General features: G+C 39.5%; 2 protein-coding genes across 6 annotated transcripts in view; one reads left to right on the forward strand and one right to left on the reverse strand.

Moving 5' to 3' along the window:
- The window catches only part of BTF3L4 (basic transcription factor 3-like 4), a 24372-nt gene that overhangs the window by 8796 nt on the left and 341 nt on the right, over positions 1-15235 (reverse strand). Inside the window, exons 1-3 of one of the 4 annotated variants that reach the window (XM_014544791.1) lie at positions 14547-14864; positions 11955-12021; positions 8122-8235 (exon numbers count right to left, since the gene is read on the reverse strand). In XM_014544791.1, coding sequence (XP_014400277.1) covers positions 8122-8235; positions 11955-12008 — 168 coding nt within the window. In that variant the 5' untranslated portion in view covers positions 12009-12021; positions 14547-14864. Of the gene's footprint in view, positions 1-8121; positions 8236-11954; positions 12022-13159; positions 13271-14546; positions 14865-15235 lie in introns of those variants that run through there. The other 3 variants (XM_014544792.1, XM_005872477.2, XM_005872479.2) reach the window with 3 other exon arrangements.
- The window catches only part of LOC102251729, a 1203-nt gene continuing 838 nt past the window's right edge, over positions 14871-15235 (forward strand). The window contains exon 1 of one of the 2 annotated variants that reach the window (XM_014544790.1): positions 14871-15223. In XM_014544790.1, coding sequence (XP_014400276.1) covers positions 14887-15223 — 337 coding nt within the window. In that variant the 5' untranslated portion in view covers positions 14871-14886. The remainder of the gene's footprint in view (positions 15224-15235) is intronic. The other variant, XM_005872476.2, reaches the window with a different exon arrangement.

Here is a 15235-nt window from a genome sequence, read left to right on the forward strand (position 1 = left end):
ATCCTGCCCCCTCTCACAGTCCGGGAACCCTCAGGGGATGTCCTACTGACAGCTTAGGCCCGCTCCCCATGGGGATCGGGCCTAAGCCGCAGTCTGGCCTCCCTCTGCGGGAGGCAACTGGCCAATCAGGGGAAGGCGATGTCCCCATCACGCCTCTGATGCTGCCACTGCCGGCCGCCGCAGCTGCCTGAGCCTAGGCCCGGCCCTCGTTGCCTGAGCCTCAGGCTGGCCCTGGCAGCGGCAGCCGCCATCCGCATATTTTACATCCTGATGTAGGTCTTTATAGTCTGAAATACATTGTTTGAGTTTAGTGTAAAAAGCAACATGAATTCCACCTCAGATTGTGAAATGGAGATAAATTTATTAGTGGTTGTTTTAAATGGGGTTTGTATAAAAAATGTAGTTTCATGAATAAAAAGGTCCAGAAAGGGGTGGGGAGTTTAGTTAATTTTAGGAGAGGATAAAATACTAGAAGTTAAATAGGCCAGAATATTTTGTTTCTATCTAACATTCCTTCCTCTCTACTGAGCAAATGACACAGTTACATAAGGCTCCTAGACACAAGCTATTAGAAACTATCAAAGGATGAAATTGTTGGGCTGATTAGTTAGACACCTCCCCCACCCTTTTAGAGGTAAAAGAAGGGCTAAGGAATCTGTTAAATTCACAAAGCAAACTGCATGTATTTTATATGGAGAATTCACATTTTCCAGCAATTTTACTGATGTTTGGTCTAAATAAGTCATACAAGCTACATACAGTATAAGAACAAGGAGTAGACAAGTAAACAAAAACTATTAAACTAGCTACTATACCATTTCTCAATTAAACAGCTCCTTTATATCAAAATGTGTTTTTTTTCTCCACTTAACAGGTAGTTGAAAGGATGCTACTTGAACAATGGAGGAGGCATTTTTGAGACCCCAGTCCAAATGCCCTTGCTCTTATTTTTGGTTTTAACAATATGGACACATCGTGTATTTACTAGGAAATATTTTGTCCTTTCATACCTAGTGCATTTACATACGCAGTTTTCACTTTTTAGAAAAACCTTGTCCTGCTTTCCACCTTGTAAATTCTCATTTAGCCAAGTCTTGGGTCAGATGCTCCTAAACTTAAGGTGATTTATGCACATTCTTTACTTTGTGGGTATGACAACTAAATAGAATTGTCGTAGTATAATCATGTTTGCAAGTTTTTACCTTATCAGAGACTAGAGGCCTGGTGCATGAGATTCGTGCACTGGGGGTGTGTGTGGGGGGGTCCCCTCAGCCCGGCCTGAGCCCTCTTGCAGTTTGGGACTACTTGGGGGATGTCCGCCTATTGGCTTAGGCCCAATCTCCCCTATGAATCATGCCTAAGCCGACAGTCGGACATCCCTCTCACAGTCCAAGGTTCTCGCAGTCCAGGACCCCTTGCTCCTTACCGCCCGCCTGCAGCGGAGGCGGGAGAGGCTCCCATCACTGCCTCTCCAGCCGCAAGCCCGGCTTCTGGCTGAGCGGCACTCCCCCTGTGGGAGTGCACTGACCACCAGGAGGCAGCTCCCGCATGGAGTGTCTGCCCCCTAGTGGTCAGTGCACATCGTAGCAACCGGCTGTTCCGCCGTTTGGTCAATTTGCATATTAGGGTTTTATTAAATAAGATGAACTCCTTGATATCAGAGACCATGCTTTACTAGACTTAGCAAGTATCCAGCACATAAGAGTCACTCAAATTTGCTGAATGGACACCACCTATTCAATTTAATCTAAATCATAGATGCTGTCAGACCTCAACTCCCAAAATAGTAAATGAGGGGTCATCTCAAGGTTTAGAAATAGCACCACTAATAACCCCAATGATGCCCAGAATCCTCTGAGCTATATCTTTAGTCTGACTTTTCCTATTGTTCTGATCTTTCAGAATTAGCCTGACTGTCCTACAGAATTTAGGGCCAGTTTAAGTCATTCCTCACAACTGCTACTATCAAAACTTAAAAAACCCCTGCCTTTTCTGGCCTCCTATAGGCCACACATATTAATTCCAGCAGCCTCCTATCTGGCAAATCTCATGCTTGTTTTATTCTTACACAGCAGTAGTTTTTATAGCTATCGGAGGCTCACAAAGTTATACTTGACTCCATAGCACTTGCTGACAATGGCCCTCAGTTCAGAGAGGAGGTTTAAATTTTGCTGCTATGTGATTTTTTTGTATCCAAGTCCCCACTAGGCTAGGTAGCTGCAGTTGTGAAAACTGACAGTTGTCTTAAAATCAAGTTTTATTGCCACCCCTTCTTATAGTGGCATTAAATGTTTATCAGAAAATCCATGTTATTGTCTTCCTCCTACATCTTAATGGGGTGAAATAATATACATTTTAATAATAAGGCACATAAATATCTGGGGTTTTGTGAGTGTAAGGGATGTCATATTTTGAGGATTATGGGCTTTGCACACCCATAAGTCAGTATCTTTCTCATTCAATCCTTCTAAGCTCAGCACATACTTATTTCTAAAGATTTATATTAAGTATAACCTATTCTTTTTGATATAAGCTAAAGCAAACAGCTGTCATACTGTATGTTATGCTGGGATCATTTTCTCTTATCCTCTGGTGGCAAGAGTCTGATGAGATGACTTCTCTATAGCAATACTGTAGATAGTGTAAAATGGCATACCCTTTCTGAAAAACAATTTGGCAATATCAATGAAGAGTTCTAAAAATGTTTATGCTCTTTCCCACATTTTCAAGAATCTATTTGAAGGAAATCAGAAATGAAGGTAACTATTTATATACCTAAGAGTCCAAGATGTGATTTTTTTTATTATCAAAGCATTACAATGTATAGTAAAGAAATGTTAAATAATAATATATTCACATATTGGAATATGTGCAGACATCCAGGTTGGTGATTTAGAAGAATATTTTGATGTGAAACAATTTTTATAAAATAATGCTATTTGGGGAAAAAAGGATTCCATATTGTACATCTAGCTCAGGGGTGGGCAAACTTTTTGACTCGAGGGCCACAATGGGTTCTTAAACTGGACCGGAGGGCCGGAACAAAAGCATGGATGGAGTGTTTGTGTGAACTAATATAAATTCAAAGTAAACATCATTACATAAAAGGGTATGGTCTTTTTTTTTTTTTTAGTTTTATTCATTTCAAACGGGCCGGATCCGGCCCGTGGGCTGTAGTTTGCCCACGGCTGATCTAGCTAGTCTCAGATATGTGTATGTATATGTATAAAAATATATGCATACAAAATTGGAAAGAAATACTAGACTAATAGTAGTTATTTCTGGGTAATGGTACTATGATCGAATGTTAGTAACTTTTTCATGTTTTCTATATACCCCTAATTTTCTACAGTGACATATTTTTATATTGAGGGGGGAAAGCAAATTTAAAACAAAAGACATTCATCAATAGATGAATAGATAACATGTGATATTATCCATACAATGGAAAATTATGCAACTATAAAGGGAGTGAAGTTCTATACATGCTACAACATGAATGAACCTTGAAAACATTATGCTAAGTGAAATAAGCAGATATGAAAGAACGAATATTGTGATTCCACTTATATGAAATATCTACAATAGTCAAATCAGAGACAGAAAGTAGGTCAGAGGTTATCAGGGTCTGAGGGAGAAAGAAACAGGGAATTATTGCTTAATGGGTACAGAGTTCTGTTTGGGATAATGAAAAACTTTGGAAATAGATAAAGGTGGTAGTTGCACAACATTGTAATTGTAATTAAAGCCAATGAGTTGTACACTTAAAATGATTTAAATGGCAAAATTTTATATTATGTTATATACAGGGTAGGGCAAAAGTAGGTTTACAGATATTTGTATGGAAAATAATACAATGATTAATAAATAAGAATAAATTCTGTGTTTGACATACACTACAAACCTACTTTTGCTCAATCGTGTGTGTGTGTGTATACACACACACATATATATATATATCACAATAAAATATGGCAAAAGTGGGAAATTAAAAGATAAAGTATGGCTGCTATGGAATGATAAGGTGACTGGGCACGGTACTTCCCTTTTACTCTCCTATATTCAGAGCTGGCACCTGAGGCTCTAATTGGAGGAAGAAGAAATTGTGGAAAGGGTTAACCAATAACTTTAAAAATAGGCAACTTGGTTAATAAATAATCATTATAACCCACAATATGAGGTTGTAATAATAAGTGTATTGTAGCAAAGCAATTTAAGCTAAGGGCAGCAGAAGTACAAAAAAAGTGTTGATTCCTAGAAGATAGGGAAGGGTTCATAGAGGCAGAATTATAGCCTAGAAGCTGAATGTAACAGTAAAACTCTATGAAGTAACTAGGCCATCTTAAGCAGAAATTCAGATTTTTGGTGACATTGTTCATCAAACAATTTTGATAAAATAAATTGTTTTTGAGAAATGGAACCACTGCTACTGTTGATAGATTAATGTTATCAGGGGAAGAAAAGTGACAGCACAGTCACTATATCCAACAAGATTACCAAATAAGAAGCACATCCACATATCTTCAAATATCATAGAACTTAAAACACTTCCAGAAATTTAGTTCTGGGTTACACTCTTGGAATTCACCTAGGAATGCCTTCCTAAAACCTGGCTTTGTATGAAAACAGTCTCTGACACTCCCCTGCCCTTTACTCTTTGACAGCTTTGGATTTCTCTACCTTTGGTAACATGTAAAAGAAATCTATATATGATTATAATTACTAAACCAAATCAACAAGCTAATGCATGCATAAAAGACCAGAGAAGCTTGTCTCAATCCAAATAGTCATTCAGTTTTTAAAGTTTCTCAAGAGGACTTAAATTAAGCTTTGGAAAGGGAGAAAAATCACCGATACTGACAGCTTAGGAAGTAAGGTTTGAACTTTACTTGGTAAAAGTGCAACTAGTTTGTGAGTGTTGGAAGACAGCATGCATGCACGTGAACACAAATGGTGCATGTGAGAGTGTGTACATACCTATTATGTACCATTAATTTTGTGCGTGATGTTCTGGAGCTATGACTCTTCAAGAAGTTAGAATTGTACTGGCAATACCAACAATTCAGTTTAATAAATACTATAATAAAAGTCAAAACAGGACATTACAGGAACGATATCTAACCCTTCTTTGCATAAATATGTATATGTGCTACCAGGAAAGTTTCTGAGAGAAAATAACACCTGCATTAAGACCTGAGAAAGAAATCAAAACAACGAGGTACCATCTCACACCTGTCAGAATGGCTATCATCAACAAATCAACAAACGACAAGTGCTGGAGAGGATGCGGAGAAAAAGGAACACTCGTGCACTGCTGGTGGGAATGCAGACTGGTGCAGCCATTATGGAAGACAGTATGGAGTTTCCTCAAAAAGTTAAAAATAGAACTCTCATTTGACCCAGTGATCCCACTTCTAAGAATATATCCCAAGAAACCAGAAACACCAATTAGAAAGGATATATGCATCCCTATGTTCATAGCAGCACAATTTACCATAGCTAAGATTTGGAAACAGCCTAAGTGCCCATCAGAAGATGAATGGATTAGAAAACTGTGGTACATATACACAACGGAAAACTATGCTGCTGTAAAAAAGAAGGAATTCTTAACATTTGCAACAGCATGGATGGAACTGGAGAGCATTATGCTAAGTGAAATAAGCCAGTCAATGAAAGAAAGAGACCACATGATCTCACTCATTTATGGATAATAAAGACCATTATAAACTGATGAACAAAAATAGATAGAGACAGAGCAGCAGTCGAACAGACTGTCAAACTACAGTGGGAAGGCCGGGAGGGTTGGGGGATAAGCATAACCAATGGACACAAGACACTGGGTGGTAGGGGAGGTTGGGGGAATGTCAAGGCGGGGAAAAAGGAGACATATGTAATACTCTTTGTAATCTTTAAGCAATAAAACAAAATTAAAAAAAATAAATGAACTGTCCAAGTTTAGGGTAAGGTGCACCTGGATCCGGGTGCTCAAGTAATGCCACCCACCACCTGTGGCTCTGCTTTCTGCTGTGTTGACTCTTATTTAGGCTCTACCAGTGTGGTGGCTAGATGGCTACTCCAGTCTTAAGCAATAGGTCCTTGATATTCCTGGACAGCAAATGTCTACTTCAACTCTTTTTTATAACGTTTAAATAAGAACATAGCCATTAGGGCACTGCTATAATTCCCACTCCCCATTCCCACCAAAGCCCATGGTTTAAATCCTAGGTGTGTAGAGTGGGCTTCTCTTGATCTTACAGTCTTGAGTGACATTTGAGAGTTAAGTGTGTCATTGGTAGGAGCTGGTGAAAGTCACAACATTACAATGACCTTAAACTTGATCATTCATTGTGACTGCACAACACAAATACTTATTACCTGAAGCCTGAGATTTTTAATGTAATGTGAGAGGCAGCAGAATCTGGGCAGCAAAGGTCTCATTAAATCCCAACCACAGATACTTGAACTGCCCCCAGAACGGTCAGCAAACACCAAGAGAGAGGCTGCTCCGCCCCTGCTTTTTGTATCGCATTCCCAGATCCCTGAAGCAGCCTGCTGTGCAGCAGGGATATGTAATTCTCTTTGTAATACTTTAAGCAATAAAACAAAATTTTAAAAAATAAGCTACATGAGAATAAAATGAATTTGGAAAAAATTTAAAAAAAAAGGAAAAAGACCTGCGAAAGAAAAAATAGCAATGTTCTCGGAAACAATGAAGGGGATTTATTTTATCTATAACTAGAGGCCAGTGCATGACTTCGTGCACTGGGGGTGAGGAGGGTTCCCTCAGCCTGGCCTGTGCCCTCTCACAGTCCAGGACCCCTTGGGGGATGTCCAACTGCCAGCTTAGGCTCAGGGAGTAGGCCTAAGCTGGCAGTCAGACATCCCCTGAGGGTTCCTTAGCGCTGCTGCGCAGGCAGGAGAGGCTCCCACCACTGCAGCTGTGCTTGCCACCTGTGAGCCTGGCTTCTGGCTGAGCGGCACTCCCCCTGTGGGAGCGCACTGACCACCAGGGGGCAGCTCCTGTGTTGAGCATCTGCCCCCTGGTGGTCAGTGTGCATCATAGCGACTGGTTGTTCTGTTCGGTTGATTTGCATATTAGGGTTTTATTATATAGGATGGTGAAAATAATGAATTCTGCATGGGCGGTGCTCAATAATACAGGATATTCGGCAGGTACTTCCCTTTCTTCGGTAAGTGGTACCACACATAGTAATGACATAATTAAATCTAACTTATGGCAGTGAAAAGTTATACATTGGTTATTGTCAGAAATGGAATCATTAGGTGAAGTGGATCTAGATCAGCCGTGGGCAAACTACGGCCCGCGGGCCGGATCCAGCCCGTTTGAAATGAATAAAACTAAAAAAAAAAAAAGACCGTACCCTTTTATGTAATGATGTTTACTTTGAATTTATATTAGTTCACACAAACACTCCATCCATGCTTTTGTTCCGGCCCTCCGGTCCAGTTTAAGAACCCATTGTGGCCCTCGAGTCAAAAAGTTTGCCCACCCCTGCTCTAGATGGTTACATTATAAGTAATTGATGCTATGATAATTTTTTAGTGTCTTTTGAAAGAAACAATCTCTGGTTTCATATTTGAGAGAAGTAGTATCATCAAAATATAATAAAATGATTTAAAAATATTTAACCAATAATATTTGAAAGAGGACTAGTAAAATAGCTAGTCTATGAAAAGCTATTGGTAGAGCTTCTTGGCTAAGGTAATAATTAGAGAGACTTATATAGCAGAATAGTGCTCTTATGGGAAAAAAAGTCCATTGTATTTGAAGAAATCTTGGGGTTTCTTTATTTCTATATTATTAGAAAAAAATCTTGTTTTACCTTAAAATTCAAGAGCAGCTCCATAATTTTGTCATATATGCAAATACTTTCAGTCTGAAAAGTCTGATGAATTAATTAACTATCTACTAAAATCATTTTTTGGACAAGCATCCAATTTTATACAATAAGTAAATTCAACAGCTACAGTCCTCCAAAGATATCTGAGTGACAATATCAGATTCTCCTAAGGTGATATTTTATATTTGAAAAGTGTGGCTAATTATTTGTGAATGTGCTATTTGTCCACATAATTTAATGATCTACAAAGTGATCATACCTCTTCAATACCAGCTATATTATTGACAGCCAGTTTTTTTAGAGAACTCTGAAGTTTTTTGTCATCAGCTGTAGCTGTTCTATGTACCACCTTCTTCTTTCTGCGAGCTGTACCCTGAAAAATAACCAAACAGAAGGGTTAGCGCGCCTTGCATCTGGCAACTGCAATCACATGTCTTCCTATCCACAGTACTCTGAAATCCACATCAGAAATTGCTGACTTAACAGTAATGATTAATAATGCTCAGAATTGTGTTTGTCAGCCTAATCCAGATTTTTGAAGGCCAGTTCTAGCCAGTTCTTATTCTTTCCAATATTCAGCCTTTATCATTTAAACACTGTTTTCTAACAAAAGTTTTCTAATAAAAAATAACTTATAACTTCAAGACAATTTAGTGTGCCTTATAACTACTTTTTTACAGTACCTATCACACCCTGACAATAAAGTCTAAAAATAGTCTGAATATTTGGAGATTATGACAATATTAAGAATCAAATGCCTACTATGTGAGTGTTCTAGAGTCCTAGAATCCAGGAATGAAAAGCATCAGGTTCTTACCTTAAGGATATATATTGCAGTGGAAAGGTAATAAATATTTATTTATTAAAGTAAATAAATATATAAACAAACTAGATCATTTCAAAGGGGATAAGGATATTAAGAAAACACAGTGATAAGAGTATTTTGTGGGAGCTAAGCACTATTTTATTAGAATGCTAAGGGAAAGCCTCTTTGAAAAGGTGACATATGAACAGAGACCCATGGGAAGATCTAGGGCAGTGGTTCTCAACCTTCTGGCCCTTTAAATACAGTTCCTCATGTTGTGACCCAACCATAAAATTATTTTCGTTGCTACTTCATAACTGTAATGCTGCTACTGTTATGAATCGTAATGTAAATATCTGATATGCAGGATGGTCTTAGGCGACCCCTGTGAAAGGGTTGTTCGACCGCCAAAGGGGTCGCGACCCACAGGTTGAGAACCGCTGCTCTAGGGGAAGACTGATCCAAGCAGAATGAAACAAGAGTGAAGCTGTTGTGTCTAAAGAGAGAAAACAGGCCAGTATGGCTAGGGCAGAGTGAACAACAGGAAAGGAGGAAGAAAATGAAATCAGAAAGATAGGTAAGGACTAGGCCAAGTAGCCTAGAATGCTACAGGAAGGAGTTAGATTTTATTCCAATTGCAATAGAAAGACATTGAAAGGTTTTAATCATGGAAATGACTTGATCTGATTGATAATTTTAAAAGATGACTGAGGTTGCTATGGAAAATGAACGACAATGAGATTAATCAGGAAGCTACTATTGCAGTCCTGGTAAGAGCTGAGGAATGTGGCAGTGGAGATGGGGAGAACTCAGACTGTCAGAAGAACCAACAGGACTTGCTGATGGCTTGGATGTCAGATATGAGAAAAAAAGGAATCTAGAATGATGCTTAGAAGTTTGGCCTAAGCAAATAGGCTGAAAATTATACTATTTACTAAGATAGGAAAAGCTCATTTCTAAACCCATACTTTGAAATTCTAAATATATTTTTCCACTGAAAAACAATAGAAAATAATGGGTAAAATTCCTGGGCCAATTTATAAAAATGAAACTGAAAGCAGAGCCGAAATACTAACAAAGCAGCCCAAGTCTTGAGGGCTAAACCTTTCTGAGACCTGGCAGGAGTGAGGGGAAAGGAATGGAGGTTTCAATCTCGGAGTAGCTCCTAGAGTAGCACTCAGCCTTATTGAGGGTGGGCAGGGGCTTCAGTTTCAGCAACTCCAGTGGGAGTGGAAGAGAGCTCTCTGAGTAGCAGCAGAGATTGTGATAAAATCCAGCTGCTGGAGGATGGACCATGAGTAACTACATAGATGGTCATTTATTTGTGAAACATTTCCGACTCAGGGATAGCTTAATTGCTTGCTGGATACCTCAACTCAAATGATCCTCAGACACCTCAAATTCAACATGTCTAAAAGCTTATCAGTCCATCAAACAATTCTTCTTATATTTCCTACGTTTTGTAGCTGGTTGTACCACCATATATCCAGTCTCTAAAGCCAGAAATCTGGAGCTTATCCCAGACTCTTCTCTCTCCTCTTCATCCCCCATATTCTATTAGTCAAGTCAATTCCAACCCCTATATTTGTGTCTCACATATTATAGCAGCAGCCTCTTGACTGTTCTCCCCTATGCAAACTTGTATTTCATTCAATTTTCCACATGCCAGCAGTTATTTTTCTAAAATGAACGTTATTTCCTTCTTAAAGTCTTTCAATAGTTGCCCCTTGCCTCTAGGATAAAATCCTCAGCTCCTAGAATTGCATATAAAACTATAATCCAACCTCAAATTATATACTCTAAATTCTAGCTGTACCAAACTAAAACAAAACATCCCATTAAAACACCATATTACCTTAGCATCCTTTGTGCCTTTACATGTGTGAAAATGAAAATCTCTTTTTAATCTACTCACTTATCCTGTCACCTGTCTACCTAGTGATACATTTTATTTATTCTTCACATCTCAGCTCAGTGATTACTTCCTTGTCTCTCAGGGGCAAGAATACCCTGTACTTCATTTTAACATTTATTACTCTGCAGTGTAATTGTGAGCATGTCTCTCTTTCAAGTTGAGCTGTGTCAGGAGAAGGAAACTTTAACTTGTTTATATTCTGTGCTATGCACATAGTAGGTGCTCAATAAACTAGTTAACTGAAAAAAAATGTGCCAACCACCTTGTTTAAAATATATATAATAGTGATGTGCTGTATCAAGCTTTTCTAGGTACTAATGGTATCATTATGAAAAGAGAAAGTACTAGTCACTTCTTCCCTTCACCCTCTTCTGTCCCCATTCCCAGGAGCTGTGGTTATCATCTAAGTAAATGACACAGTTCAGCTGCTACATAGTATCCTACCTATCCTTCCCAGGTCTGATGTAAGCACTATTCTTGCTTTTCCTTTTGCAAAGATTGTACTGGGCAGAGATAAGGGTAGAATGTTCTCCTTGAGCCTAGGGACAGAGCTGAAGGGGAATCAAAGACGTTCAGTGCTCAGAACTAGCTCTTCCTTAGGCTTCAAAGTACATGGAATAAGAATGCTCATGTTCACATAGGCAGGAATTTGGGAGGAAAATCTAGCACTGAACAAAATGTTACAATCAACTGGAATATCTTCAGTTAACCACTTGTAAACCAAACTGTAGCAGAAAGAGTATCCAGCACATTTGGGATGCCCTGAAGGTGAATCTAACATAATAATAGCTACCAGCCCTGGCCAGTGTGGCTCAGTTGGTTGGGCATTGTCCTGTACACCAAAAGGTTGCCGGTTCAATTCCCAATCAGGGCACATGCCCAGGTGGCGGGCTCACTCCCCGGTAGGGGGTGTACAGGACGCAGTCAATCAATGTTTCTCTCTCTCCCTACAAATCAATAATCAATCTTTAAAATAATAATAATAGCTACCATTTATTAAGTATCTACTCTGTGCCAGACACCAGGTTAGGTGTTTTATAAATATTACTCTAATTTTTTGGAGCATCCTATGTAGGACTATTTCTCTTTTGCAGATGTAAAAATGGAAGCTTAACAAGTTTGGGTAGCTTTTTCCTGTCACGTAACTACCAGATGTTAAGAGGATTCAAACAAATGTGGCTATTTCCATTACACCACCAGAAAGAGAAGTCTTCTGGTTATCTACTTTAGATCTTGACAAATTATTTTCAAATTGGAATGTGGTTTGATCTTGATTATTGAAAAGATTTTAGATTTTCAATAACCACAAATCCAAATAATAATATCTGATAATAATACATCCTCCTACCAATTTTTTTTATGCCACACTCACCTTGCCCCCTATCCGGACCTGAGCCTGAAGTTTGGCTAACTTTTCTTGATTCATGCTGTTGGTAAATCTAGGGGGGGGAAAAATAGATTTGTTAAAGTTACTGTTTTACCAAAATAAAATAACTGTTTATGCAACAGTACCTTCTGGTTCACTGAGTTTGCAGCATTCATTACCACCATGATCATATTAATACTGCCTATATTCTTAATAAATATTAATAACTTTTTCTAGCTTCATAAACCAGATATTAAAAGAACAAAAATTAAATAATACCACGAGGGAGCCGAATATGCAAATAGAATGGGATTCAAAGTTACCTATTTGAAGATCCCTCCTTAAATGCATGATTCAAGTAAAACCTAACCAATTACAAAATCTCTGTAGGCAAGCCAGTTTTTCCCTCAAAGATTTTTACAGCAGAGAGCTGTTACCAAATGTTATTAGCACAACCTTTAAGTAGATGTTTTTCTCCCAAATCACATTCTGTATTCCTTGTAAGCCATAAATAAAAAACAAACCAACAAAAAAAAGCTGGACAAAGAAAAAAATTCAACAATAGACTGTCTAGCTGTCAAGATATGAGGTACTCATGTCCTCTATTCAAGGTCAGATGGTATGTTAATAACAAGGAATGAGAACCAGATTTTTAGAGGTTCCGTGCTTCTGCAGCACTTTCCAGAGTTCATTCAATACTTTGCAGTGATATAATATGTCATACTTATCAAGATATGCTTGCATACAGGGCATAATGCCTCACTGCACAATTTGACAAAAAACATATCTCTGCTATATTAATACTAAAATTTGGGGGGGGGGGGCGGAGAAGGTGAAGAGACTCTTAATAAAGCCCTTTAAGGCTAAACTTAATTTTGAAAATTCTAAGAACATTATGAATCCTAGTCTGGTCAGTGATATTCATACTAAGGAAAACAGTTCTTAAGTTTATAATGAACCATAACATTCCACACTATATAAACAAATAAAAGCCAATGTTAAAGCCTTGTTTTACTTGTTCTGTGGATCAACAGATCATTACTGAGATGTGAGAGATGGCATAAAGTACAAGCCTTTTTTTGGCCAATTCTCTAACCTCTTTATAATTATCATTCAGATGAAAAAGACTGTTTTCTTCATTTGAGAAGTGAAAGAGAATCAAAGATTATTCCTAAACATCCCATATTCTGACACTGTACTTAGGCACTAACCTGTATATATATCTCTGCTTTAAGGCCAAATAAAGTCCAGTTTCCAAATAACATTTTTTTACATTAATTCAGAATTTATTTACAGTCTTCATTTTCCCAGTTGCGCAGCCTAGTCAAATAACATTTAGAATTTATGATTCCTTAAATCTTCGCTCAGCACTGAATCACAATGTTCAAGCAGCTAAAAACAATCTCTTATAAGAGCAAGTGTGATTAGAATACAAAATCAGAGATCTTTAGTGTGTCATACACTTAAATTTGCTATGCTCAATATCTACAGAAAAGGACCAATATTCACTTTTCTCAAAGGAATTGGCTATGAAGATGTAGTGAACCAACAACGAGCTAAGGACTTTTTTTGACCAAAAAAAAGGGGGCTAAGTGAAACTATTAGAACTAGACATAGGGTAAATAAACCTTTTGGGACTCCTCAGCATTTTCAAGTGACAACCCCCAAGAGATGGAAGAGAAGAGACAGAAATCAAGATAGAGTCCTAACTTGTCTGAAACAAAAGCAACAAAATTAACTATATCAATGTGCACAATAAAAGAATAGATTCCATTTTAGGCAATCAGGACAACAGAGAACTTGTTCTCAAGGAGTATCTCAGAAAAAAAAAGCATATTAGGGAGGTTGGAAGCTCAAGGGGGTAGGGGAAGAAGTGGGGTCCTTTGTCTATCAGCAGGTTGGGGTGTATGGAATTCAAGTAGGAAAGAGGAGTGGTCTGTCTATGAGAAATGTCAAGCTTAGAAATGTAAGCCTTAAAGATCACCTGGCCTACTTCCCTATTCCTCAATCAACCTGTAATTTATTGTCTTGTATGTAAGGCCGTCTCAAATACTTGCCAGCAGCAGCAGGGTAAAAATTATGAACAGTTCACCTCCCTCCCAATTTAATAGATTTGCAAATGAGGGCCCAGAAGGGAGAAGACACTTTCTAGGCCCAAAAGGGAGAAGCAACTTCCTAAGGGCATATGATCCTCGAGCTCTTCCTTGGGGACCCTAGAATCTTTCAGCCTTTTCCTTACGGATTCAAGAAAGGGTATCAGCAATGAGGTTATACTCAATATTTATTGAGTGCCTAAGTTCCCAACATTATAGTAGGCATTTTCACATACATCATGTTTACACAGCGAGATAATAATTTCAGCCCTTAGTCCCGACCTTTTTTTTTTTAATTTTTTTTTTTTTATCGTGTTGGGTTTCTCTAAGAGAGGCATAAGCTTTGCCATCAGAAGAATCAAGGTTCTACCACTCAGCGTTTCGGAAAGGTATTTCACTTCTCTGAACCTGTGACTCTTCTGCACTAGAAAAAGTGTTAACGCCACACACTTCAAAGCGTGCTGTTCATGGTTAAAGGTTATCAATAGCACAGGGTATGACTCACAGTAGATTCGCAAAAACTGGTAACTATTGTTACCAATCCCGAGGGGACAGCTACGGTATAGTCAGTGAAAGGACGCGGGCCAGGAAGTTGAAACCACCATCACTAGCGATGTCACACTGTGTCAGTCGGTCCACCATCCACCTCCTGACAGCCTACTACGCATCCAGAAGTGGGATGGGGCTCTCAAGACCCGCCGGGCAGTGTCCCGGAGCGGGAGGCCGACTGGCAAACAGTTGCTGCCATTAGGAGGTGCGGAGCGCTGCCACGCAATTCGGTCCGGGCGGTAGGGGCCGGGGCTGCAAACCTCAGTTTCCCTCTCTGCCGGGGAGAATCAAATGCGATGACAACGGACTGGCTGTGCACAGCTCCAAGCTCACAACACTGTTTGGATAATGGAGAGTCACAGGACAGAGGCGGGGGATCACCCGCCTCCTGGGGCCGGATCTGGATGGCAACAGCGCGGGCCCGCTCGCCCCCACAGAGGGCGGTGGTGCTGGGGACCTTCCCTCAGGTGCCGACCCCCAGCTGCGCCGCTGGTAACCGACAGGCCAGGCTAGCCGCCTCCGCCCCCACTTCGCGCGCCACGGCGGAAGTGGCAGCCCGAGAGGTTGGCGGGTGTCGGAAGAAGAGGGCGGGGGGAGACCGTGCGCAGCGGCATATGGCCGTGGAGTGGCGGGGCCGCCGGGGGG

Source organism: Myotis brandtii, unplaced genomic scaffold, assembly GCF_000412655.1.
Source record: "Myotis brandtii unplaced genomic scaffold, ASM41265v1 scaffold382, whole genome shotgun sequence".
Taxonomy (NCBI): domain Eukaryota; kingdom Metazoa; phylum Chordata; class Mammalia; order Chiroptera; family Vespertilionidae; genus Myotis; species Myotis brandtii.